At 41.0% G+C, this 26,518-nt stretch overlaps 1 protein-coding gene across 1 annotated transcript; it reads right to left on the bottom strand.

Moving 5' to 3' along the window:
* Positions 1-16,772: 16,772 nt before the first annotated feature.
* LOC147641199 (uncharacterized) lies at positions 16,773-21,390 on the bottom strand. Its single transcript, XM_086818971.1, has 6 exons — positions 20,878-21,390; positions 20,578-20,723; positions 18,412-18,580; positions 18,216-18,314; positions 17,714-17,796; positions 16,773-17,159 (listed from the first exon to the last, which is right to left on the bottom strand). The coding sequence occupies exons 1-6, from the start codon at positions 21,289-21,291 to the stop codon at positions 17,054-17,056; spliced, it is 1,017 nt and encodes a 338-aa protein (XP_086675097.1). The 5' UTR covers positions 21,292-21,390; the 3' UTR covers positions 16,773-17,053.
* Between the last annotated feature and the right edge of the window lie 5,128 nt (positions 21,391-26,518).

Raw genomic sequence — 26,518 nt, 5'->3', positions numbered from 1 at the left:
GAGATTCCTCTTCCGTCTCTTCTGGAATTGGAGTAGGTACATCCAATTCTCTTTCCCTTGTTGGCCCATTTCTTGGATACATTGTATCCCTGACCCGGTTAGCCCTTAACTTGGCTTCATGCAGTCGTTGACACTCTTCTACTAAGGCCCTGGCGTTTTCAAGCTTCCTTATCTCCTCTTCATCAGCATTTGGGTATTCCTCGACTCCCTTGGGGGTCGATGGTCTTTCCCCTTGCATCTCTAGGTCAGGCTCTTTTTGGTTAACTGCTTGATCAAATTCCTCTTGATTGGGTGGATTCGGTGTCGATCGTATCTTCTTTGGATCCATCTTGGATTGTTACCCTGGTGTCACCCTTACCCACTTTTTTCACTCTCCTTCTCCGGCCAGTTTTGGAAGTGGTTGCATCTACTCGGTTCTTTCCCTTGTCTCCCAATTGGGCCTGGTCTCGTGTTAGGACATTGAGTGGCATGATATTTCTAGGTTGTACACTAATGGTCCGGACGGTGGCCTGGTTATTTAGAAGTGGAAGTCGAACCACTTGCTCGGTATGGACAATCCTTGATCAATTGATTAATGCAACATTTATTACAAGTACTGGCATGTCATTGGGTGGAGCAGTCAATTGTTGGGGTTGTTGTGTATGAACCACATTCTTGTTTAGACACTCAATGATTTGATGTGGCCCACCCACAGCTAAAACATTGCAGTGGTCCTTTCCTCATGTTTGAGCTTATGTCCTTACCCTTCCACTATACCGTGGGGTTTGAAACACAAGTATTGGCGTGTTATTCTGGAGTACATAGAATTTTGGTGTGATCTCTGCAGCTTCCTCATAGTACTCTCCACTGAGTTCTACTTTACGCACCATATCCATATCTTCTGATGGCTCTTCAACACTTGGTTGATTTTAGCCTGTGGTGGTAGAACAGGTGGTGGTAAAGGTGAAGTGTCCTGTACCCGAAACATCCCCCTAGGTAAATAGGAAGAGTTTGGCTATCCTGTAGCTACAGTGATTTGCACAGGTGGTGGTGCTGGTAAAGCCAATGGAGCTCTAGGCATCGGCAACTGTGCACCTATTGGAACCTTGGATATCTGTACATGGAGGTGTCATGATTCCCTAATTTTACACAGTGTGCACAATAGAGTAGTGGCCTTGCTCTCAACTGTGGACATTTGGTGGTAGTGTGATTTAATTTACACATAGAGCACCACACCAATTCCTTACGGGGGTAAAGAATCGAGTAGTGGCCTTGTTCTTAACTGTGGACATTTGGTAGTAGTGTGATTTAATTTGCATATAGAGCACCACACCAATTCCTTACATGGGTATGCCCATGCCCAAATGCTTCTCTTCCCTCCTTTACCTTCAATTTTTCCAGTATTGCATTACTGAGTTCGTCCACCGTCATGTTTTCGACTTGCTTGCTTCAAGTTCCAATCTCTTGGTGCCTCGAAACACATGAAGTCATTGTTGCCCCAAAGATATTCTGACATCTTTCGGTTGTGGCAATTTTAGCATATTATCTTTATATTCAATTGCTAGTTTGCAACATGCATCTAGAGTAGCCGATCGGGCTAATACCAGATAATCATGCATCTTGTGGTCTCTAACTCCTCTCCTGAAGCAAGGAAATAACTGATCATCCATTAGTCTTTATCGTAGTTTGCACCTTGAATTTAAGTGCTTTTAGTCGAGACACATATCGACTCCATTTCCTTTTGTTTGATGTTGTGCAGTTGTGCCAATAGGACTTTATCTGTTGCCACTTCTGGCAAAGCTGGGCACAAACACATTCTTGAGTCGTGTGAAGTTAACCTTATTATCGGGTTTGAGGATTCGGAACCATTGATGCGCTTTCCCTTCTAGGGTTAGTGAGAAAGCATGAATCATTGTTACATCAGTGGGACCGCATGTTTCACACAAAAATCTCTACATGCTGAATAGGATCCCCATCCCCTGAGAATTTTTAAACAAGCTTTGAAATGATGGTCGGCTTCATTTGGGAGGGTTGAAAATGGAGTCGATATTATGTTGTGTAGTTGTGCCACACGACTCCATCTGTTGCCACTTCTGGCAAAGCTGGGCACAAACACATTCTTGAGTCATGTGAAGTTAACCTTATTCTTGGGTTTGAGGGTTCGGAATCATTGATGTGGTTTCCCTTCTAGGGTCAGTGAGAAAGCATGAATCATTGTTATATCACTGACGGGACCGCATGTTTCACATGTGGATTCAAAAATCTCTACATGCTGAATAGGATCCCCATCCCCTGAGAATTTTTAAACGAGCTTTGAAATGATGTGTGGCTTCATTTGGGAGGGTCGGGATTCTAGAGCAGTGCCTAGTTCCCTAACCATTCCTTGGCCCATTTCTGCAACAACCATATTCAACAGATCCGTCCTTGTGGCTGCATTAAGATCGATGGTTGAATCCACCCTTGGTCTTTGAGGAATTGTTCCCTCCCTACCTAGACCTCTTCCTCTTCCTATATTGGCTTTTCTAGGCATCTCCGGTCTATGGGATGGTCCGGCCACCTCATTTCGAAATGGCTCATCATTAGCCACCTATGTATGCCTTTGCAGAATTAAGAGTTCGATGTCCTGTAGGAACGTGGGATGATTGATCATCTGCTCGATGTCCTTTTTGGTGCATAGGCGGTCTTCCACTTCACCCGTCGCTCTTGGTAGATTATCCTCTTCATCTAGGGTTACAAACCCTTCCTCCACCTTTGGGCTCTTCATTAATGGGTTTTAAGTTTGGAATTTCTCCCTCACTTCTATCCATGACTATTTCTGGCTCTTTACCCTGTGATTGGAGTACACTTCCCATCTCCTTGTGTTCGCGGCTCTAGCCCTTCGAGTGTCGAGCTCTTGTTTCCTTAAGCTCAATTCTCATACCCGCCATTCTACCTTGATCCTTTTCAGATCTAATTCTACTTACTCTGAGGTTGGGAAGAATACTTGACCAGTCCTAGGGGCTGCACTTTCCATGTCTCTTCTCATTCGAGCGGTACCAGTGTTTGATAGCCTCAAATTTGAAGGTTGGATAGGTACTTCTTGCCTTGGACCACATCCGGCGGCGTTGGTTGATGGACCCATGCCTACAGATTGCACTTCTTCATCATTGCTGGTTTGGAGACAAAAAAATCCTCGGGCTATATCAATGATACTGTTGGATCTGGTAGGGGAGAGTGGTTTCTCCTCTTCCCCAAACCCAGAGTATTGCAGCCCTTCTTCCATAGATTCTTCACTACTAGTTTCAATGGTGGTTAGATTCCTTAAGACACTCAATTAAATGCTTAATGAGTGGTTTGAACCCACACTCTTTTGATAGGGAGATCTCGGGTGATTTGATGCACTATCATCAAGAACAAGGTCATCTCCGATGAGCTTTCTAGACCTCAAGTACATGTGAATATGATTTGATAAAGCTATTTTGCTGCCCTAATTAAATTTTGGTCAGATTCTGTCTTGTCGGCGGTGAGATTATAGAGAGCAGTTCACGGCGTGAAGTGTCAGAAAATAGTTCTCTTCTTGTGAATGCTTTTTTGCACTTTCACGTGTTTAAAATTTTTGCTTTTGGACTTAGAATAACACGTTGCCTTGTTATGATTTGGGTTGTTGCAAGATCAAGGTGTCCAGTTTTATCCAGTTTATGCTGGACTGGGACAATGCTTGGAGAGCAAATTTTGGGGGGAAAGGTACTTAAAATGAGATCAAGAAAATAATAGAAAATACACTTGCCCTTAAATCAACCTAATATAACTTAAATTAATATAAATTAGTCTAATTAATCAAAATTAATCAAAAATATGATGAAATGATAAACAAATGATCTTTCCATACTTAGAGTGATCCAATTTATTTTTCCATAGGTGCACCATTACAAGTACACTAGTCCCTATAGGTTTTAGATGATTCACATCAAAAATGTAATTTTACTAATTAGATTATTAATATTTACAGGCCTTCTGATAGTCTGAAAGAATTTTGAAAAAGAGATCATTAAAAATCCAACCATTGGATTTGCAATTTTTACTAACCACCACATTCTAATAATGTCTCAGTATCTACCCACTCTTTTGATCTACAAGATTGAGGATTTTAAGTGGTAGCTATTGTGGGTACAAAAAGTGGCGTATATTATAACACTTTAAAGACCTTGAAATATTTAAAGAAAATAGACAAATATCTTAAAATTTTCTCGAAAAATCAAGTTAAGCTCCATATTATGTGAAGATCTAAGGTACAAAGTGGGAATTTCATATGAGTTTATATGTAAAAGATATTAACATTTTATGGAATTTGTTCAAATTTGGGACAGGGTGTATACATTGACTTTGTACCTAAGAAAATGAGGACTTTTGACTATCTAATGCTTAATCAAATTATGCAACTATATTTCCAACTTTGAATATGATGTTCCAACAAAAGAACTTGAAACGAAATTCCTTCATTTACTAGGAGAGATTAGCCACTATAGGTAAACAAATGCCTGTTTTTTTACTGTTTACAGGGTGCCTAAGTGGACAAAACTGGGCACCCTGATCTTGCAACCACCCATTTTCAATGGTCTCAAGACTTTCTTAGCCTTAATTCGACAATACTAGGTCATGAGATACATATCTTTTATTCATTTGCACTTGATCCCAGTTAAAAACATGAGCTTGAAAAGATATGGTAGCTTGTAGAGTGGAAGGTGAGAAGGTTGAAACAAAGAGGCTTAAGGAAGCAAGAAGATATGGTAGCTTGAAAAGATATGGTAGCTTGTAGAGTGGAAGGTGAGAAGGTTGAAACAAAGAGGCTTAAGGAAGCAAGAAGAAATGTGTATATATTTCCTCTCAAGTCAAACATGTATATATTTCCTCTAAATTTAAAAGAGGATAACTTAAGAAAGAAAGTCATTAACCCATGAAGTGCAAGAAGAATATTAGGGATCCACCATCAAGTGAGAAATAAACAAATGCAAAGGTCTGAGAGGACAAGGAAGTCATTCATTCACTGAAGGAGCACAAGAAGGTTAGTGTGAATGCTATAGAGAAATGGAAAACAAAGTGACCTATTAAAAACAAGTAAAGTGCACTACCATCTAAGAAGACCAAGATGTTGTTCAATAAACTGATTGACACTCTTGCGAAGAGCAAAGAAGAAAGTTTATGACAGGAGACCTCATGTTATTATAACTTTGAGCTCAAAGTTCTTAAAATTTTGGAGATCTTGGTGAAGTCATTGTGTAATTTAAGTTTCAAGATATTGGAGTTTGAGAGAGAGAGAGAGAGAGAGAGAGAGAGAGAGAGAGAGAGAGAGAACATATAGAATTTTGTGTGTGTGTGTGTGTGTGTGTGTGTGTGTGTGCACATTTGGTGAACATTCCAATGAATTATCAAACTACACATAGTTTCTTGCGTGGATAAGATTGTAGGCACAATTGACTCTCTCACATGATAGAAATCGGCGAGTCTTCATTGACTGATTAATAGACACCTTTACTTATTTTAAAAATGCTTTGGGTGAATCTCTCCAAGATTCTTATGCCTTGGGTGAGATCACTACTAGTAGGTAATTAGATGTGTTTTTCCACTGTTTCTGGCTTGTCCTTTCTTATGGGCAGTAGCTATGATTGTACCATACCTTGAGTGATTCATTACACAATTGTTTTATAAAAAAGAAGTGTCTTTGTGCGTATGTATGTGCATTTGTGTGTGTGTGTGTGTGTGTGTTAGAGAGAGAGAGAGAGAGAGAGAGAGAGAGAGAGAGAGGTAAATCAATTACTAAACAATCCTCAAAACACATATAGTTTTTTCAAGGCTTTTGTAATTCTCTCACAATCATCTTCTTCTCCCTCTCCTTTTCCATCTCCATCTCTCCCCCATTCTTTACACTCACATTGGCATCAAGGTAGAGCATAGCTCTCTCCTTCCTTACTCCATACCTAATTGAAAAGCTCCATTGTGGCAACACCAACGGTGGGAAGGTTTGAGGACCCTTGCTTCTCCCCAAGAAAGGGTTGTTTGATCTTGAATGGGTAAGGGTACAAACCGGCTATGACCCTTACATTTCTCCATAAGAGAGGGTTGTCAGGGATCTTTAATGGCTAAGGGTGCAAACAGGCTATCACCCTTGCATTTCTCCATTCTTCTCCCTCATGCAAGGCTCCATTTTGGTGACACCAATGGAGGCAAAGTTAAGGACCCTTGCCTCTCCATAAGAAAGGGTTGTTAAATATTGAATAGCTAGGGGTGAAACCCTTACATTTTTTCTTTCTTCTCTCTCATGCAACAAGACACAAGAGTTGCTATTTGGTGAACTCTCACTCCTAGCTCTATGTCCCATTTCAAGCTCTCCGCCCCTCACACCTACACTGTCATCTCTCTCCCACTTCGAGTTCTCCGTCCCTCACGCCTACACCATCATCTCTCTCCCTTAATTACCTCTTTCACTTCTCTCTTCCACATACTTCTCCCTTAGTTACCTCTTTCACTTCTCTCTTCCACATACTTCTCCCTTAGTTACCTCTTTCACTTTTCTCCACCTTTTCCTTTCATCCACCTCTTTTCTTCTTGCATCTCCTTTTTTTTCTTCATTCTTGAAAATATACTAGCTGTGCCTTCTATATAAGAATTAATTTTGGGGGTGTTTGGTGGATTGGGAACATACAAGGAAGAAGAAAACAATGGAGAAGGGAGGAGGAAGAAGATGAGGTGCATGATGATGATAAAAGGAGATACATATCCTTTATCCATTTGCATTTGATCCTAGTTAAACACATGAGCTTGAAAAGATATAGTAGCTTATGGAGTGGAAGGTGAGAAGGTTGAAACAAAGAGTCTTAAGGAAGAAAGAAGAAATGTGTATATATTTCCTCTAAAGTCAACTCAAGAAAGAAATTCTTCCACCCATGAAGTGGAAGGAGACTATTAGGGATCCATCCAAGTGATTATAAAAAGGTCTAAGAGGACAAGGAGGTCACCCACCCCAAGTAGCACAAGAAGGTTAGTGTGATTATTTTTGCAGAGAAAGGGAAAACAAAGTGACCTACTAAAGTAAAGTGCACTACCATCCATGAACACCAAGATGTCGGTCAAGAAATTGATTGACACTCTTCGGAACATAAAGAAGAAATTTTATTGATGAGAGAGGATACCTCATGTTATTACCACTTTGACTTCGAAGTTCTCAAAATTTTGGAGACCCTGGAGGTCATTATGTAATTTAAGTTTACAGATATTTGAGAGAGAGAGAGGTGTGTGTGCGCGCGCGCATTTGGTGAACATTCTAATGAATTATCAGACTACACACAGTTTCCTGCGTGGACAAGATTCTAGGCACTATGGACTCTTTGGGATGATAGAAATCAGTGAGTCTTTACTGACTGATCAATTGATACCTTTACTTATTTCAGAAAGTCTTTGCGTGAGTCTTTATGGCCGAGGTGGGAGGCGAAGAAGGTGGTGCAGTAACGTCGGTACCTGGTGGATGCGGCGGAAGTATGAGATGAGGGAGGTGTTGTGGAGCCACCTTCCACTGGCAAGGGTGCTAGTCCAAGGTCTCCCACGGCTGTAGAGTTTCCTTCGATGGCCATTAAAGGTGCTGTCGAAGTTTGTGTCGTTGAAGGTACCTGAGCAGCCTGAGGTGGAAGAGGGAGGGGCTGGGAGGAAGAAGAAGAACACAATGGTCGGAGGAAGCGGGCGATGGAATGTCGGTAAGGCACAGGGGTGTGAGGTAAATCGTCAGCCATAACGGGTTAAAGTAAAAAGGATGGGCAAACAAGGAAGTACAGGAGACAACTGGGAAGATGGGGCATGCTGGAAGTGGCAGCAGTAGGAAGCAGGCGAGTGGGTGTGGTAACGAGGGGCTGGGTAATTTGATTAAAGGGAAACAAAGTGGAAGCTGAGTCAAAAAAAAAGGGTTGAGGGGGGGTTGACGCGATGAAGGAGAAGGGTGGCGGAGTGGAGAATCGAAAAGAGGTGAAAAGGGGGTAAGGCACGGTGAGGTGAGTTGAAGATGAGGAAAGGCGGGTGGGACAATGCGGGGTGGAGTCGGCAAAAGGGATGAGGGGAGGGCGTGAGGCGGGAATAAAAAAGTGTTGGAGGACAATCGACGAAGGGGGTGAGGTGAGTGGAAGGTTGCGAGGGGGATAGTTGCCAGAGGTTGGGGCGGCGGTGAGAGGATGTCCACGAGGGGGGGGGGTGAGAGTGAGAGGATAGTCGATGGGTTGGGGTGAGGGGATGCCGCGAGGAGGGGCGCATGGTCGAGGGGGAGGGTAAGAGGATGTCGTGAGATGAGGGGGCGAGTGGATGAGAGGATGTCCGCGAGGGGGGGGAGGGTGGATGAGAGGATGTACGCCAAGGGGGGCGGGGGGGATGACGTAGTGGATGAGGGGGGAGGGGGGAGGGAGGGAGGGGAAATGGATGGTTGTTGCTAGGTAGAAGGGGGCGAGGCCCATCGATAAAGGGGGGGCCGGGGGGTGGACAATCGATGAAGCACAGGGGGTAGGTGGGAGGGAGGGGAAATGGATGGTTGTTGTTGACAACCATCAAAGGGAGACCATCGATAAAGGGGGGGGTGGACAATCGATGAAGCAGAGGGGGGGTAGGTGGAATGGCATGGGATGAAACAAGGGGGGGTTGGTGTCGTCCTCAAGAGGGGGGATTAAGCGGATGACATGGGATGAAACAAGGGGAGAAACGGAAGGGTGAGACAAGAGGAAGGGGCGGATATAACATTGAGTGAGTCAAAGGCACCACCATGTGGAAGAAGACAGCCCGATAGACATCCCCGTCGCCAAATGGTTGAAGGAGGAAGGAGCAGCGGATGGCATACAAGAAGGGGGGTTAGTGGATGGGGAATAGTTTTAAGAGTCCCACCGGGCGTGCCAAATTTTAGTGTTAGCAGGGCTAGTTTCTCTATGTGAGTCCTTGATGCTCACGGCGCAACACAGAAGACACTATGTAGAGGAACACAACACAAGTAGACGAGACTGTAGAAGGAACGAGAACACTTGCACTACTCACAGAACACTGATACATGTCCTTCATTGTACCGTGCACACTCAGCAAAAGGTCACAGTAAAGAGGACAACACAGCTCAAACTAATGACAAAACACAGGGTACAAGTGGTATGAAGGATGAGCATAAAGGATGTCCTCCAAGGTGAGATAAGGATGCAGGAAAAGGATATCCTCCAATATGGGTTGAGGGGACATATATGCCTGAGGCCAAGTTAGTGGCATCTCCTATCTTTTGTGAATGCCTTGAGGTGGCAGCGTAGCCTTTAGTGGAATCTCCTATCTCTGGAGATGTCGTTGGAGTATCATTCGGTGTCGTCAATGCCGTTGGAGCCTTCAAAGCACCTCCTTGTGTCGGTTATGGTGGTGCGTCTCCACTTGATGATCCCAATTCTTGACGTCTTTGTTGACTCACTGTGACTTTCACAGTCACACTGTCGGTGTGGACACAATGTGATTTGTCACACACTCATGCTGATGCGGTGGACAGTTCGTGTGCTGTGGTGGACAGTCTATGTGGGCACCCTTGGTGGCTACAGAAACAAACAAATGCAAAGGTCTAAGGGGACACGGAAGTCACCCACCATGGAGGCAAGATTTGAGGACCCTTTGGGGATAAGCCAAAAGAGGGTTGTTTGATCTTAAATGGCTAAGGGGATAAACCGGCTATGACCCTTACAGTTCTTCCTTATTCTCCCTTGTGTAAGGCTCCATTGTGGTGACACCAATGGAGGTAAGGTTGATCTTGGAGAAGTCATTGTGTAATTTAAGTTTAAAGATATTGGAGTTTGAGAGAGAGAGAGAGAGAGAGAGAGAGAGAGAGAGAGAGAGAGAGAGAGAGAGAACATACACAATTGTGTAATTTAAGTTTAAAGATATTGGAGAGAGAGAGAGAGAGAGAGAGAGAGAACATACACAATTGTGTGTGTGTGTGTGTGTGTGTGTGTGTGCACATTTGGTGGACATTTCAATGAATTATTGGACTACTCACAGTTTCTTGCATGGACAAGATTCTAGGCACTATGGACTCTCTTTGTGCGAATCTCTCCTAGGACTCTTATGCCTTGGGTGAGATCACTACTAGGCAATTAGATGTGTTTTTCCACTCTTTATAGCTTGTTCTTTCTTATAGGCAACTATGCTTGTACCATACCTTGAGTGATTAATTAGAGAGTGGTTTCATTTAAAAAAAGTATGTGTGTGTGCACGTGCACGTGCATGTGCATGTGCACATGCATGCATGTGTGGGTGTGTGTGCATGGCATGTGTGTGTGTGTGTGTGTGTGTGTGTGTGAGAGAGAGAGAGAGAGAGGGAGGGAGGGAGGGAGAGGAAGGGAGAGGAAGGGAGGGAGGGAGGGAGGGAGAGGAAGGGAGAGATACATAAACCAATTATTAAAGAATTACTAGTGTTATTCTCTCACAATATATATCTTGTTTACTTGAGAAATAGAAACAACCATGTTGATTACAAGACTAGTGTAATTCTCTCACAATCTATATCTTGTTTACTTGAGAAATAGAAACAACCATGTTCATTACTCTTTGCAACCATAAGATCGTGAAACGAGCATACTTCTACACACTAGCATGTTATGAAAAGGAAATTTTAATCAAGGGAATAATTATGCATGTAGAATTTGAGGATTTGTGTCTTTAACTAGTTTAAAAGACATGAATTTAACCAAGCTATGGCCACCCTAAGCATCTTAAGATTTAAAAGTCATGAAAACAATAATATCTTACATGATTAGTGAGGTGGCCTTACTCATAAGATCATGAGGGAGACATGAAGGGGGAAACCCATTTAAATATAACAAAGGAACCTAAATGTGATAAAAAGCCATACCCATGCATGTTAAACAATTATTATTGAAAGTAGAAATCAAAGAAGATATAACATACACTGTCCTTTGATAGTCATATATCATAGTATGACAAGATGGCCTTTTGTAAAAAGAAGGCTATTAGGTGAAGGATGGTTGTGAAATAAGGACGGTTATATCTCTTAGTACGGAAGTAACATTTAATATCTTTATGTTACAGAAAAATCTAATAATAATAGAAACATAGAGAACACACAATCCTCATAATTGAATATTTGTAACTAAATCTAACATAAGAGAGAGTGCATGATGGGATTCCAAAGTTGATAGCAAATGGTGATTATGTTTTTGAGTGAATGAGAAACTTCTTTGGTCGTACCATACTAAGTAAGCATTCAGGTGCTAATCATGGATAACTTCTTTTTTGAGAAACTTCTTTGGTCGTACCATACTAAGTAAGCATTCAGGTGCTAATCATGGATAATTTAATCATTGAAATAGCCCTAGGAGGGAGAACATCCTGGAGCCTTTTTTCCCCTGAGGTAGGAATAGCATTAAAAGGTCCATAATTCATATATACTCTCTCTCTCTCTCTCTCTCTCTCTCTCACACACACACACACACACACGCGCGCGCGGATCAAATACCATCATGGAATAACTTACCTTAATAATAAATGCAAAAAGTTTCATGGCTTATCTCTTAATGTAGGTGGTTAAACCTTAGAGTAGGTGGACCTCTGTTCACACCTTCTTCACATTAAGAAATCCGTGCATTTAGCTAAGAACATTTCATATTATGTATGGATATGTCCCCAATTATGTAGCAATTGTCTAGTCACATAAGAAGGCTTATATATGTGAATAGAGATAGGCAATGTGCACCCACTTAAGTTGGGTGGCCACGAAAAGCTCTTATGTATATATACAAGTTTTGATAATGTGAAGGAGGAGAATCAATCATTTCTCAAGTGCAAAGGTTTCTTCTTCTCTTGCTTACTAGCTTGTGTGAGACTGTTATTGAGCTAGAGTGGAGAGGAGAGCGATTCAAGCTTTCTAGCTTACATTAGAGGATATAGAGTAGAGGAAAGGCTTAAACAAGAGGAATTGACACATTAGAGGATAGAGAGTAGAGGAAAGGCTTAAACAAGAGGAATTGGCACACCTTTTTTCTTCCTTAGCCGCTCCTAATGAGACTTCCATGATCCAAGATAAGTGGTTTAGCCACTATTCTATGATTCCTTGCAATTGGGTAAGAAGGTTCTTTGACAAGAATAAATGGTGTCCAAGATTGTCAGGGAGAAAAGTAGTCTTGGATGAGAGAAGGAAGTAGAGCTATCCTTCTACTCAAAAATCTTCTATTTTTTTTCATTTTTTGGATGCAAATCCTTGGTCTATTACTAGGGAAATGTATTCTAGAGAAGGATATTGAGTTGGTTTGTGATTTTTTATGTGTGTGATTTGTGTGATTACATTGGGCTTTAACCTTTTTTGTGTTTTTCTTTGTTAATTTGATCTATTCTTTGTCTCATAATAGTGATGGAACAAAGAGAAAGGTCTCTCGAGTGCAATTTAGGTAGGTCATCTCTCCACTTGGTTGCTTACATCATTATTATAAGCATTAGCCTTAGGTTTATCTAAGATTAGCTCAAAATTTGACAATTTTGGGGTCGATGATTGGGTCTTTACACAACTTTATACCCTCGAATATTTTATTGGTACCTTAATATCCCCCTTTTTATAGCTCAAGTGTGGAAATGAAGATCCTTTACCCACTGATTATTCCAACTAACTTTCACTACTACTGGTCAATGATTTGTATTTTGGATTGGTGATCTAAAAGCTGGATGATGTGGATCCTAGTTTGACGATCCAAAAATTCAAGAGAGGATTTTGGATTTTTAGGGTTTTTTTTAATGGTTTTTTAAAATGATGGCAAGCAACACTCTAAAGCCATGATTATCAACTCAATTTTTCTAAAAACAACAATACAAAGGTTAATGGCTAAATTAATATAATCTTAGCAAAATGATTTTAAAAAAATACTAATATACACTAATTTTCTTACTCACTAGTTTGGATCCTCGATTTGCCTTTCTGATCATCGCATGTTGTTTTATTTTTTTTTGTACACACTCGGGGCCCACTCAAGTGGGTGGAGCCGATTTCCCCTTCCAACAATTAGCCAATTATCATGGTCGGGCAAGGGCCACGTACCATCGGGCAAGAGCCACGAATTAGGCATCCCCCATGACCACCGCGATGAGTCGAGCGCTGGAACAGCGGAGGGGTCTCGTATGGATCCTCCTATCTCGGGTGATCCACCACCCGAGGAGGAGGAGTCACTCGAGTGTTCAAGGGGCAAGAGCCCGAGCAACCAAACACATCAAGCGAGCATAGGTGTCCCTTTATAACATGAGAGAGCCTAGTGGGACTTGAACTCATAACCTAGAGGTTACAAGTCACAAGCTTGACCACTACACTAACTCAGTTGGAACATCGCATGTTGTTTTAGGTCATTACTAATCTGGATTGCTCCAAAATTCAGATCGTTCCAAATCGTGATTGCTTCTCTTTTCAGATCATCGATCTTGAATTTTGATCGTATGGGATCCAAATCCTCGCCAATATTCAGATCACCAGTCGAATTCTCGGATCTGCTCTACCAAATTTTAGATCGTTCAGGATATCATCCCACTTTCTAAATCCTTTCTATAAAGCAAAAAAAGAAAAAAGAAAAAAGAAAAAAGAAAAAAGAAAAAAGAAAAAAAAAGAGATAAAAATTTATAGTTGCATTGTTTATATGCACCTTGCCCATTTTTACTCATTTGCATGTTTCACAGTCAAAAAAATCTTCAAAAATAATGATTAACCATAAACAACTCTAAAAAATCATAAAATACTTATAAAAAAACCTCAACATGTAACTCTGATGCTGGATTGAGTGCTTATGCATTTGTGACCTTCGAATACGAGACTTAGTCTCATGCATCGATGTAAGGGAGTGGTTCTAGACCACGCATGGATTTGACATCCTTGATTGCACTAGAATCTAGTGTAGCAGCAAACCAAGAGTCCTTCACAATAGAAGAGAATAGATCAGTATTATGGGTATAAACCTATAGAGATTCTAGTAGCTTGAATGGAGTCTGGTGAGAGCACCAAGAAGAGCTGAAAGGGCTCGAGTTGCTCAAAATATAGGAGAGAGATAAGCTAATAGTGAGAATGCAGGTGAACAAGCACAAACTTGATCAGCTAGTGCAGCTTACATACTACATGAGAAGAATGTAGGGGGTAGAGGGTGAGATTGAGCTCCTTGCAAGAAAACACACACATATAAGAGTAGATAAGCATGCATGAGAGATGGATGGCTGAATTTTGTTCTATTTACTTCTCTTCTCTACAACCATAACATAAAGAGAAAAGAGTACATACTATAAGGGAGAGTGCTCTTCTACTATAACATATAAAGGTCAGCCCATACTATGAACTCGACTACATGAGCTCACGCTATAACTATGCCATAACTGTAATACAGCAAAGTGGCTATCACACAGCCTGTAAAACCATTGGTGGCATATCACTCATAATGTCACTAATCATGCCAGTGGTTTACAGGTTGTCACATAGCCTATGAACTGGCGGCACCTATAATCTTACCAATCATGCTAGTGGTATAAGTGCAGAGTTGTCATCCTGGCATGTCACCAATATCCGCAGTAGTTGAGCTCGATATCTCAACACTCCCCCTTGAGCTCAACTCCATATCCTATACTACTCTAAGTAAGCTCTTAAACTTGTGGAGCTTCTCTGTACTCAATGTCTTTATAAAGATGTTAGCTCCGTGATGATATGTGTTGACATACACCAAATCCATGTCACTTGCTAGAACCTTCTCCCTCGTAAAGTGATAATACGCCTCAATGTACTTCGTCCTAGCATGATACACTGGGATACTTGCCAACTATATTTTGCTCATGTTATCACAAAATATGACAATATTCCTATCCATGGTCTCACCCATATTTGCCAATAGCTTCTATAACCAAGCTACCTCACGTGTTGCCATAGTAGTGACTATGTACTCTTAGTCTTTGTACTTGGCAAAGCTACCTCACATGTTGGCATAGTAGTGCCCTTGTACTCTCATCCTTTATACTCAACAAAGCAATTGTTGGTTGCTTTTGCTCCAGCTAACAAAATCACTATATTTGTAGGTAATTTTGTGTTCTTCTTCAATGGCACTGAGATTGGCATCCACAATAGTGACAAGATACTCTTCTACCTTGTCTGATCATGCTTGCGGTGCCTGTTTCAATCCATACAAGGATTTACGCAAAATTTAAATGAATGCATAAAGTTTCAAAAAATCATGTATTGAGTTAATTATAAAAAACTTAAAAGAAAGACTTTGTGATAAGACCATTTTGGGTTGTTCAAAGCTTTGCCTCCACGTAGTTTTTCATCAAGAAAAGAATCTTCTAAATATTTTGGGAAACATGGAGTTAAAACAAGTAGATATCTCTTTAGTGAGGCCGACACGATCCAATGTCAGAAGTTCTAGTGTTTAATAGTTTTTCATTTGGTGACACTCCAAAAGGTGAGAAGTTCAATGTTTTATAGTTTTTAATTCACGCATAAAATAACTAGTTTCTAGTTATTGATTTCTTCATTTTAAATTTTCACAATGTTTATTATTTTTATGCAAGTTCTCAATGCTATGGCAAAGTCTATACGCATACTTTTCTTTTGATAAAACCAACTTCACATTTAGCCAACGAAGATAACGTCAATAAGATTGGGTAGATTCTTGAAAGAGAGGGAGAGATAAGAGCTATGGCAAAGTCTATACGCATACTTTTCTTTTGATAAAACTAACTTCACATTTAGCCAATGATGATAACGTCAATAACATTGGATAGATTCTTGAAAGAGAGGAAGAGAGAGAAGACTCATATACATAGTCTAGAGACATGTAGACATCGTTTACATGGAGTCTAGGACATGGGAGATGGTCTACATGGATAAGCTTGAAAGCTCCAAGATAAATGTGCAATAAATCTGATAATCAAAAGGTGTCAAAAAATACAATAATCTAGACCAAAGTCACTTATATAGTACCTAGCCATTTCACGATCGCTAATAATGTACCCATGTCCAAATCTATACCCAAGAGGCCAAAGGTCCATGTGCCTAGGCCTAAACCCATACATGTGCTTGTGCATGTAAAATTGCTTCATTACAATTCTAGTACTACAATTATCTCTCTCTCTCTCTTCCCTAGAGTTGCTTGTATTTTTGTTTTTGAAATAATGTAAATAATCTTTCTTTAAAAAACAAATGTTTTTTTAAAAGTACATTGTGTACATACGAGTCTCCTACCTAATCTGAGGCCAAAACTATCACATGATAAGCACTCCTCTTATAGATAGGCATGTATAGTTTTAACTCTCTTCAATTGCATCTTTGTGATGGTGGTCATGTATAGTTTAGCTCTTGTTAACAAAATTTTTGTGATGCAATTTGTAAATATCCAAATGCACTGAAGCAAGCTGGTGGATTAGTTTAAAGAAACCTACAAGAGTACTTGCATTGTAAGTTTAGTTTTTCAACCTTGTTACTCAAGATTACTCGAAATGAGCTTAGACTCTCTGCTTTTGTAAAATAATATAATGAGTATGTTGCCCTGTATTATGCTATTTCACTCATGAAAGAATGATTACAAGTTACAACTTTTGCATATCAAGGAAACCAGGTGGCACAATAAAGACACTAATGCAAATACACATGTAAGTCATCCTTATTGCGAAAACCAAATGAAAAGTTTACAGGTCTTCCTAGGCATAGGAAAATAAACCAACATTTAGGCAATTAGCAAATATTACCGAACCCTGCTAAAGTTATGACAAACAATATTCAAGCATGACTCATCAAAACCAAGTAGCAAAACAGGGGTGTTGGAATTAATTTCTCAACAAATGGGTGAAACTCACCTTCCCGGAAATGGATACAAACAGGATCATTTATGTTTGAGCTGCAAACATAATGATGCCATCTTTGGGTATAGAAGTGAACCCACCAAGATATGATGTACATAATGTGAATAGTGATTTCTTTCAACTGCTTTTTTCAGCGCCTCCTTAAACACTAGCAATATGGTCACATAAGAACTGGATCAATTTGAGGGATAATGATACTGTCTTCATCACAAAGTGTTGGCTCTTAGTTAGCATCATCGGCCTTCAAAGAGGGGCGCAAGAAGAGGTACAAAGCTGGACCTATAAAGGGGATGAAAGCAAGTGCTGCTGCCCAACTACCTTGATTTGACCTGCAAAATGGGGGGAACAGACTCACTCTACAGATATATCATGATTTGACCTTAAAGATTATCAAGCCTAAACACATGGATTGGCCTTGGAGGTCTCTTAAGCTAGAAAAAGGCTAATGTAAAAAAAGCAGAAAGCTGTCATATCACTGGCAATGCTTGTCATCATTATCATCATGCCATCTCACAGTTTTTGTAAAGTAGGCAGCGGTTTGAGTTTCACTAGTCCCACTAGATGTAATTTGAGACATGGACCTAACAAAATCTCAAAAGCAAGCAAGACAATGGCTGACAAATAGCAATTTATGTGCAAACCACAAATATAGAGCTGCATTACAGCATCAATCCTGAACACATCTTATTATGCTAATTTCAGAAGTAACTGTGTATGTGTGCGCTTGTGTGTGTGTGTGTGTGTGTGTGAGAGAGAGAGAGAGAGAGAGAGAGAGAGAAGAAGAAGAAGAAAACGTGTGCTGGTGTCGTAAGACTGCAACACACATGTGCACAGCGCACAAGCATGCACATACACACGGACTAAAAAACAACAGTTGGCATACCATTTTCGTACTTCCATGTCATTGAAGACCCAGAATGGCGCCAGCGAGCTCAATGCCAAAAAATCAAGGGACATTATATGTATCTGGAAACACCACACAAAATAAAATCAGCAACCAATAAAAACATTGCATCTGTAGCTTTGTTACCCTTTATTCTTTTTTCTGGTAGGACATACAGTTTTTAATTATCGAGCCTCCCCAGCAGGAGTAGCTGGTGAGTATTGAACCAAGATCCTTGGCCTGGGAAGAGAAGTCCTTCACCACCAACTCACCCGGGACAGCTTTTTTACTGTTTCTAAGGAGCTAAACTTTGCAAAATATTGCAACCATCATTAAGATGCTCCCAACGATTCATCTGGATCTTTTCCCTATCTAACTAGTTTAAATCTTTGAGTTGGAAATTTAAAATCACAGTATCTGGTTCTCCCACGAGTGGATCTATGGACATAACTATAATTTCATGTCATTGTTGTAAGGCTATTTATATCTGAAGGACTCTTACAAATCTGCTTGAGTTGAAATATTTTAGAAACTCTGCCGATGATTCATCACCCGAAAAGGCCGCTACTCCAAGCAAACCTGCTCCAGCAATACCCACAGCCTGGAAAAGAAAGACAAGAGCCTGCACATTAACTCCTCCACTAGACAGATATGACAGATATCAAATGCTTGTACTCATTTATGTGTTTAAAACTTACAGCAGGTAGTATCTTGGAGTCCAAGATTTTCAAAGGCCACCCATCTATTTCATCCTTGGAGACTGTGGGTGGCGGTGGCTGCCACAGCCCAAAGTAAGGCAAGAGTGCAAATGCGCCAGCAAAAAATGACAAACTTGTGAATGGCCAGACAGGTACTCTGCTCTGAGAGCTGCATCCAAAATCCCAAATTTCTCTCTCTCTCTCTCTCTCTCTCTCATATGAATATCTTGTCGCTTCACGTGATCACTATTGTATGTGTGGCTAGTTGTTTCATTTTCTTTTTCCATAATCTAGCTAACTTCTGAACTATTGTAATACATTTCTGGTTTAAAAGACCCTCGGGGTCTTTTTGTAAACGTTTAATCTCTCTCTCTCTCTCTTTTTATACCCCCAATATGGTACAGGATGGAGCTAGTTAGGTTGCATATCATGATTGTATACTCCAAGCATATAGCTTTGCATTCTCCTAGTAGTAGAGCTCCATCCCCTCCCCCACTCATTGTACTTATTGCACACCCAGATTCAGCTTTTTAGTTCAGTACTTTTTCATTTTGTTGGGATGACAGAGGATACCCCACACAGGTACACTGATTTGTCTCATAGGCCAAGTTCGGTCTTTTGGAAGACGTTAATAAAATCTTTCTTTCTTTCTTTCTTTCTTTCTTTCTTTCTCTCTCTCTCGTTCTCTTCTCTTCTTCTCTCTTCTCTCTCTCTCTCTCTCTCTCACACACACACACACACACATGGAACATGGTTTGACAAGCATGGCAAGAGCAGACTGTCCTCATCCATGCATTTGGCTTTGCAGGGAGAAGACACCTATTGGTATGCCATAGCGCAATAACATGGAAGCCTGTAAATACCCTTCCCCATAGACAGAAGGAAGCATACATGCTACAAACCTAAGAATTGCACGCAGTTCTTAGAGCTGACATCTGGTGGACATGCATGCAGAACGTTGGCCTGTGCCACATTATAAGAGCCAGATCAAGAAGAGAAAGCACCAGGCACATCTGACAAGAACATATCCCGAAGCCAATGGCAGTGTAGCCTAGTGGTTGAGGAATTCACTTGGTGAGGAGCGCTCCCGAGTTTGGATCCCCCTAGAGCTCCCCAGGCAGCCTCTCTCTCTGCCCTCCAGTCTAATGGTGGTACATCCTGAGAGACCTCTGCCACAAGGAGTCCTTGTCAGAACCTCTGAACACCTGTCTTACTCCATGCACACATACATCCTCATGTAACTATGAGCTAGTTCATGGATCCCAGACAAAAAATGATGAAAACAAAGTCAGTGATTGGGTGTCACCAAGGATAGGCTTCAGTACATGGGCAAAAAGTATCTAAAGCTCTCCTCTGCAAATTTTACAAGGTTATCAATAATGAAAGCTTCATAACCATATTATATATCCTTGCTTCACGGACATGTTGGACATTAGTTCCTCTTACAAAAGAAGAGGATCATTCAAAATTTGGTGGACTGCGAACAAGTCATAATGCACAGGTTCAAGCATGGGTTTGGTAAATAGGCTCACCGATCAACAATAACATGTAGAATTCTTACATCCAAGCATGAACAAGGCAACTTGGTTAAGTGAAATTTCCTTCTGCTTTCTTCCACAAATATCCTACACATATTTTCATGTAAAGTGAAGCATGTGATTCTTGCTATTAGAGTGATGGGGCAGCTAGGTTGGAAAACAAAAGAATAAATCGCACAACAAAAAGCCACTCATGAAACAGGACAGGCAGCAATCAAGTATGTGACAGGTGAGTAAGTATGAGGCAGGTGAGTAACTGGCTGAAAAAATGGGAAACCACTTGGGTCCAAACTGGGCATCTAATGGAGAGATTATCATAGTCACAAGAAACAGCCGTTTCAGTCCCTAGAAACGTGTTTTCCCGTTTCAGGACCCCATTCATTTCCATGGCCGTTTCTCGTTTCCCAAGTGATATTGTCACAAGAAACGGCCATTTCCACCCCTAAAAACTGATTTCCGTTCCCGTTTCTCGTTTTTGGCGACTCATAATGACAGTACGAAGGCGTTGTTGGTGGCCTGTTGTGGATCATAATCATTGTAGAACATAAGGTAACCATCATTGTAACCTGCATAATAACCAAATTGCATATTCACATAGTGCAAATTCACATGCAAACTCTTGCAGTACCTTCGTCCGCTTGGGATGAGTAGCATCCAATAGATTGCAGGCCAGAGTCCCATGATATTCCATAGGCAGAACATTATTTGGTTCAATTGGAACCCATCATTAGCCTTTAAGTAGAGTAGCTTTTCCAGGAAATACTGATCTATCATCTGCGCAAACCATTCAGCAAGGCAAGCGCTACCAAGGTTGAACCCTTATTCTTTTGGTTATCAGGAATTCAAATTTAACCTTGCTGAAATCAAATGAAGCTTTCTCCAAACCATTGATTTTGTTATCTCTAAACCTGGCTACAATGGGCTTTACCGGTGTTTGGTTGGGAGAGTAGAAGGCGCAGTAGGCAATGAACGCAGCCCACAAGGCAAAGATGAATGCAGACGAGAGGCGGCCCATCGCTCCACCGCCGCCGCCTCCGCCATCGCCGCCACCGTCCTCGGGCGGGCCCTGCCCCCCCGAAAGACTAGTTCCTGCTTCCTCCTCTTGGGAGGCCGCGGTGGCAGGCTCTGTGGTTAAGCTGCTTCTGCAGATGAGGAGGTTGGGGTGGGGTAAAAATGCGGAATGCCCAGTGATATGGGGTGAGAGGCGCAGCGGCGAGAAGAAGGAGGCGCCTCTGGCGCTGAAGCTCGCCCCACGCCGCGCAGAGAGAAGCTTGGCCACCCTGCCGCTCGACCCCAACGACGAAACTTGCCAATGACGAGACGTGGACGAGGTAGTCGCCATGGACACACAAAGCGCCTTACCTTCTATCACGCGCAGAGATCCTATAAAGCAAAGGCCCGTGTATGCCTTGATGAGATGCCTAGCTACAAAATGCCAAAACCAACATCATAAGTCCATGTTTTTCTTAGTATTGTTTTTGGTTGGGTGAATCCAACGTTGTGTAGTTTCTTTTTATTTATTTGGTAAGAATAATTTAGAAATATTTGATTTGGTGGAGATATGCATTTGTAGCAATTTCCTATAGTTGGTTGGTAGTCATTACTGTGGAGTTGCTTGTTTTCAAACAAACATTTGTTTGCTTCGTGCAAATAGCTTCAATAGGTGCTATCCTCTAAATTCTTAACACGAGCCATGCAAGAGTCCACGTTGCTAGGCAAACTCTTCAGACTTTATAGGTTATCTCTTCTTGTCTCACAAAAATGGAAAGTGCGCAAGCACCATCATCCTGTCATAGCTTCAAGATTCACGAGATTCTTATCACTCACAAGGCTTTTAATTATCCCTTTCGCACAACGAATAGATGCCCAACATCGTTTTTTGGGATTAATTTTATTGGAATATGCCTTGTTTGTCTAAGGTCTAATGTGATTCTGTTTGGGACCTTAGATAGTGGGACCATTAATTAACGTTAGGGGGGTGGGGTAGTGGGTGGGTAAGTGGACTGGGTAAGGTGAGTAAGTGGAGTGGGTGGTAGTGATCATGCATGGTGATGGCCATGGGCACTTATCTCCATGCTTTCTTCTCTAGTTCTCTTCACCTTCTTGATGGTGCTATAGACATGGTTCGTCTTCACCTAGTGCATGCCCACTGCTTTGCCTTCTTGTCTCCAGTGGTGAGATGGAGTCTATTGACTGGTTCCCATGGTAGGTAATTTACAACTCCTTAGTTTTTTGATTTTGTTTGCACACCTTGTTGCTTATTGGTTAGCGTTTAAAGTGTTAAGATGTCAAGCTCAACATGAGCTGACACTCACGAGGCGCCTGCATGACCGTTCGACATTTAAATCACTGGCAGGCTTGGTAGCTAGCACTGACATATCTTCGCCAGAGATTCTATAGATGGACTACACCGACTAGTCCACACCTACCCACTATGGACCGCTTGTATATACTCTATTATGTGTGTTAGTCACTGTATCTGATCCGTAGACCTCCTTTGTTGTGTGAAGAAGAAGAAGAATTTTCAGCCTCTCACCTTGTGCGTTCTCTTCTAGGGTTTGTGTGAGGGTGTGTGTGCTTGCAAGAGCTCAAGCTCTCTTCTCCCCTGCATCTTTTCATGGTATCAGAGCCTAGTTCATGCTAAGGGCTGAGCGGCAAGCACAGGAAGTGGTACGAGGGTAAGAGCTTCATCTACTCTTCCCTCTTTGTTGTTGGCTTACTACACTCTTATCCGGAGGGTAAGAGCTCTTCAAGGGCATCGGTAAACGAACTTCCATTAAGGAGCTTTCTTCGTGGGGAGCGTAGAGCTATAGGGCAACCGTATTGTCCATTGGACCCCAATGTTCGTCCCAAAAATGCGTTTCGGGCGTGTATGAACCTCCGTTTTTCAGTTCGTAGGCGTTCACACAAGCACTGTGGGTAAGTTTCGATTCGCTGCAGAACTCTGTTTTTGGAACTGCATGAAGGGCGATTAGTTGGGCAAACAATGTGTGTACTTCAAAGAGGTCTCAAAGTTGCCATTGGGTGTATGTATGCAAATTGAGATCACTAGTTGTGATAGTTTGGGTGCATTATAGTACTGCTTCTGCAAAGAATACATTAGTTTGTGCAGGTCAAACAAGAGTCCCATTTTTTGTAAATTTGTGTTGTAGCAGACAAGATGTTGAATGATGGAATAAACTAGATTGTTATAGAGAAGCTTGATAAGAGCAACTTCCATGCTTGGAGGTTTAGATTGACAAATTTCCTAATGGGAAAAGGTTACAGGGACTACATTGAAGGTGAACATGAGGAGGCACCAGAGATTAATCTAATTACTGTAGATGTAAAAGAATTCAAGGATTGGAATGAAGGAGCAAGGAAATTCATGTACTAGGTTTCTATTAGCATACAGGACACTATGATTAGGCATATATACAGGATTCCAAAATGAACATCATAAATTCAAAAAAAAGTGATTTTTTTCTTAGTATTGTTTTTGGTTGGGTCCAAAGGGAGCGGTGGTGAATCCAACGATGTGTAATTTCTTTATGTTTTTTTTGGTAAGAATAATCCAGAAATATTTGATTTGGTGGAGATATGCATTTGTAGCCATCTCCTATAGTTGGTAGGTAGCCATTACTGTGGAGATATGCATTTGTAGCAATCCCCTATAGTTGGTAGGTAGCCATTACTGTGGAGTTGCTTGTTTTCAACAAACGTTTGTTTGCTTCGTGTAAATAGCTTCAATAGGTGCTATCCTCTAAATTCTTAACACGAGCCATGCAGGAGTCCAAGTTGCTAGGCAAACTTTTCAAACTTTACAGGTTACCTCTTCTTGTCACAAAAATGGAAAGTGTGCAAGCACCATCATCCTGTCATAGCTTCAAGATGCACGAGATTCTTATCACAAGGCTTTTAATTATCCCTTTCGCACAACGACGAATAGACACCTAACATCGTTTTTTGGGATTAATTTTATTGGAATATGCCTTGTTTGTCTAAGGTCTAATGTGATTCCGTTTGGGACCTTAGATAGTGTGACCATTAATTAACGTTAGGGCACTAGGGTAGTGGATGTGATTGGGGATTGGGTAAGGTGAGTAAGTGGAGTGGGTGGTAGTAATCATGCATGGTGATGGCCGTGGGCACTTATCTCCATGCTTTCTTCTCTAGTTGCCTTCACCTTCTTGATGGCGTTATAGACATGGCTCGCCTTCGCCTAGTGCATGCCCACTGCTTTGCCTTCTCATCTCCAGTGACAATGGAGTCTATTGACTGGTTCCCATGGTAGATAATTTACGACTCCTTGGTTTTTCGATTATGTTTGCACACCTTGTTGCTTGTTGGTTAGGGTTTGTAGCGTATGTTGTCTTTACAAGCTTAGGGTGGTGGATTCAATGTTGCTTGTGGTTATCAAGGGCTATCATGGGGGCTCGCTAGCTTTAATCATGCATGGCGGTGGGCAGTTATCCCCATGCTTTCTTCTCTAGTCACCTTTGCCTTCATGGTTTGTCTCTCCATTGGTTCACCCTCACTGACTCAATGGTGTTGTAGACATGGCTCGCTGACTTCATGTCCACTACTTCGCCTTCTCGTCTCCATGCGATTGATTCTATCAACAATGTATGTAATTTACTTCTTAGTTTTTCAATTCTCTTTAGACGCCTTGTTGCTTGTTTTTGGTTAAGGTTTGAAGCGCACGTCGTCTTTAGGTTTTAGTGGTATATTTGTGGTTATCATGGGCTCATCTCTCCATTAGGCTATCATGCATGGCCGTGGGTGCATCTCGACTTCATGGTTTTGTTGTTATATAAAGTGGTTCTTTATGTTATCTATAACTTGGTATTGCTCGGTGCTTCCTATGTAAGGTCTGTTTACTATTCGGGTGTTTGCTCTTCATCTTTGTTAGGGGTGTGCTATGGATGTTCTTCATGTTGTTTTTCTAGTTGTTTACATGAAGTACTGGTATCTTTCTTCACATTGTGTATTGTGTGTCACATACATTGAAGCTTTGTGTGACATGCGTTTTGTATGTTTAGATGGTTCTCGGATCAGCAGGGGGATTGTTTTGCAAAGCCTAGTGTGTAGAATGACAGGGCTAAAGTACACAAAATATTAGAGTTGTAAATTATTGTTGGTGTTGATAGTGGGGACTTGAACATAACATCTTGGCAGCCACTTTTGAAGAATTTATTTGGGCTGAATGCATTAGTGGGTTATTTACATTAGAGAAGGGATGAACGTTAAGTCATGTTCACTTTTAGATGACGGCTAGAATCATGGCTCCATTGATTAGTGTCAATAAGGTAATAAAAAAACATGGGATGTTGTAAAGCTTGTTGGTGGCATTAGCATGTGCAAGCGTCTCCGTGCATATGTTTACATGGATAATTACATTGCCAATAGGCTTGGGGCAACATTAGAGTACACTTTGTTGTGGATGATTTTTGCATACTATCCTTTAACTCAATATGGATCATTCAAAAAACAAGCAATGGAATGAGCAAGAGATGGGCAGTATAGCAGCAATCTAAAAAGTAATGAAATTTGGTCAATGTGAAGGTATTGACCAAATTTTTTTCTTGGATAATGGTTCTTTTAGGTACTTTCCAGTTAAAGGAGGAGCCCCCAAAGAAGACATAGAAGCAATCAATGATGATGGTTGGCGAGCTTGAGTGTCAAAGCAATCCTATCAACATCTTCGATGATGAGCTTGGTGATGCCGATATGAATCTTTCTAACAAGTATAGATCAGTGTGTGGAATGCACCAGTGAAGAAGGTTATCAACAACGAAAGCCATGATTTTGTACCTCTCTCAATGTAGCCCAAGACCAAAGATGATATCATTTTCTAAATGTAGACATTTTGTATGGCCTTTTGTGAAGAAATTTAAAGGAATAGAAATCCTTTTGCAGTAATACAAATATATGTATTTTTTGTCAACTTGCAATTTCTTCGATGGACTTTGTGGACTAAAGTAATTTCATTTTATAAAATTAAAATTTGTTATATTTTTAAGGTTGTTTTTAAAGTGATTAGTGGCTATTTTTTATTTGTTATGCATTTTTTTGCATGCAATCAAAAAATTACCATATATCAATGGTGAAAAATGATGTTGGGGGCCTATGTGTGCTTTTTTATTTATTGTAATGTTAAGATTTTTTTTGTAAGATTTTTTCCCAAGCTTTGTAATAAGGTACAACCTTAGTGTACCATTGATTAACATTAATTAATGGTGGTGAAAAAGTTAATTGGTGAGCATGGAGAAAATGGTGTGTACTTCTTCACCAATGCCTTTGTAACAAGAAATCCTAAGTTTTCTCCTCCCCTTTTGGCTTCAAATTTCCTTGTATAGAGATGCCATTGTTGTGAACAATGATGATCGGGGCCTATGTGTGCTTTTTTATTTATTGTCAAGATGAGATGGAAATTTCTTTTATTTTTGTAATGTTAAGCTCTTTTTTTTCTAAGCTTTGTAATCCAAGGTGGGTAAGCTAAGGTGCAACCTTAGCATACCATTAATTGACATTAATCAATGGTGAATACGTGAATAGGTGAGCATGGTGAAAATGGTGTACTTCTTTGC

The sequence above is a fragment of the Cibotium barometz genome, chromosome 2, assembly GCF_041138505.1.
Source record: "Cibotium barometz isolate CiBa-2024 chromosome 2, ASM4113850v1, whole genome shotgun sequence".
Lineage (NCBI taxonomy): Eukaryota > Viridiplantae > Streptophyta > Polypodiopsida > Cyatheales > Cibotiaceae > Cibotium > Cibotium barometz.
The sequence above is the reverse complement of the archived record's forward strand: the minus strand, read 5'-3'. Positions and strand labels throughout refer to the sequence as shown.

Excerpts from the sequence above, each read along its gene's own strand:
- LOC147641199 (XM_086818971.1), bottom strand. The coding sequence starts at position 21,291 with ATGGCGACTACCTCGTCCACGTCTCGTCATTGGCAAGTTTCGTCGTTG. Across the intron at positions 20,724-20,877 it reads ACTCTCCCAACCAAACACCG|ATGATAGATCAGTATTTCCT; the intron begins GTAAAGCCCATT and ends TGGTTTGCGCAG. Across the intron at positions 18,581-20,577 it reads CTCATCCCAAGCGGACGAAG|CTCTCAGAGCAGAGTACCTG; the intron begins GTACTGCAAGAG and ends TTTTGGATGCAG.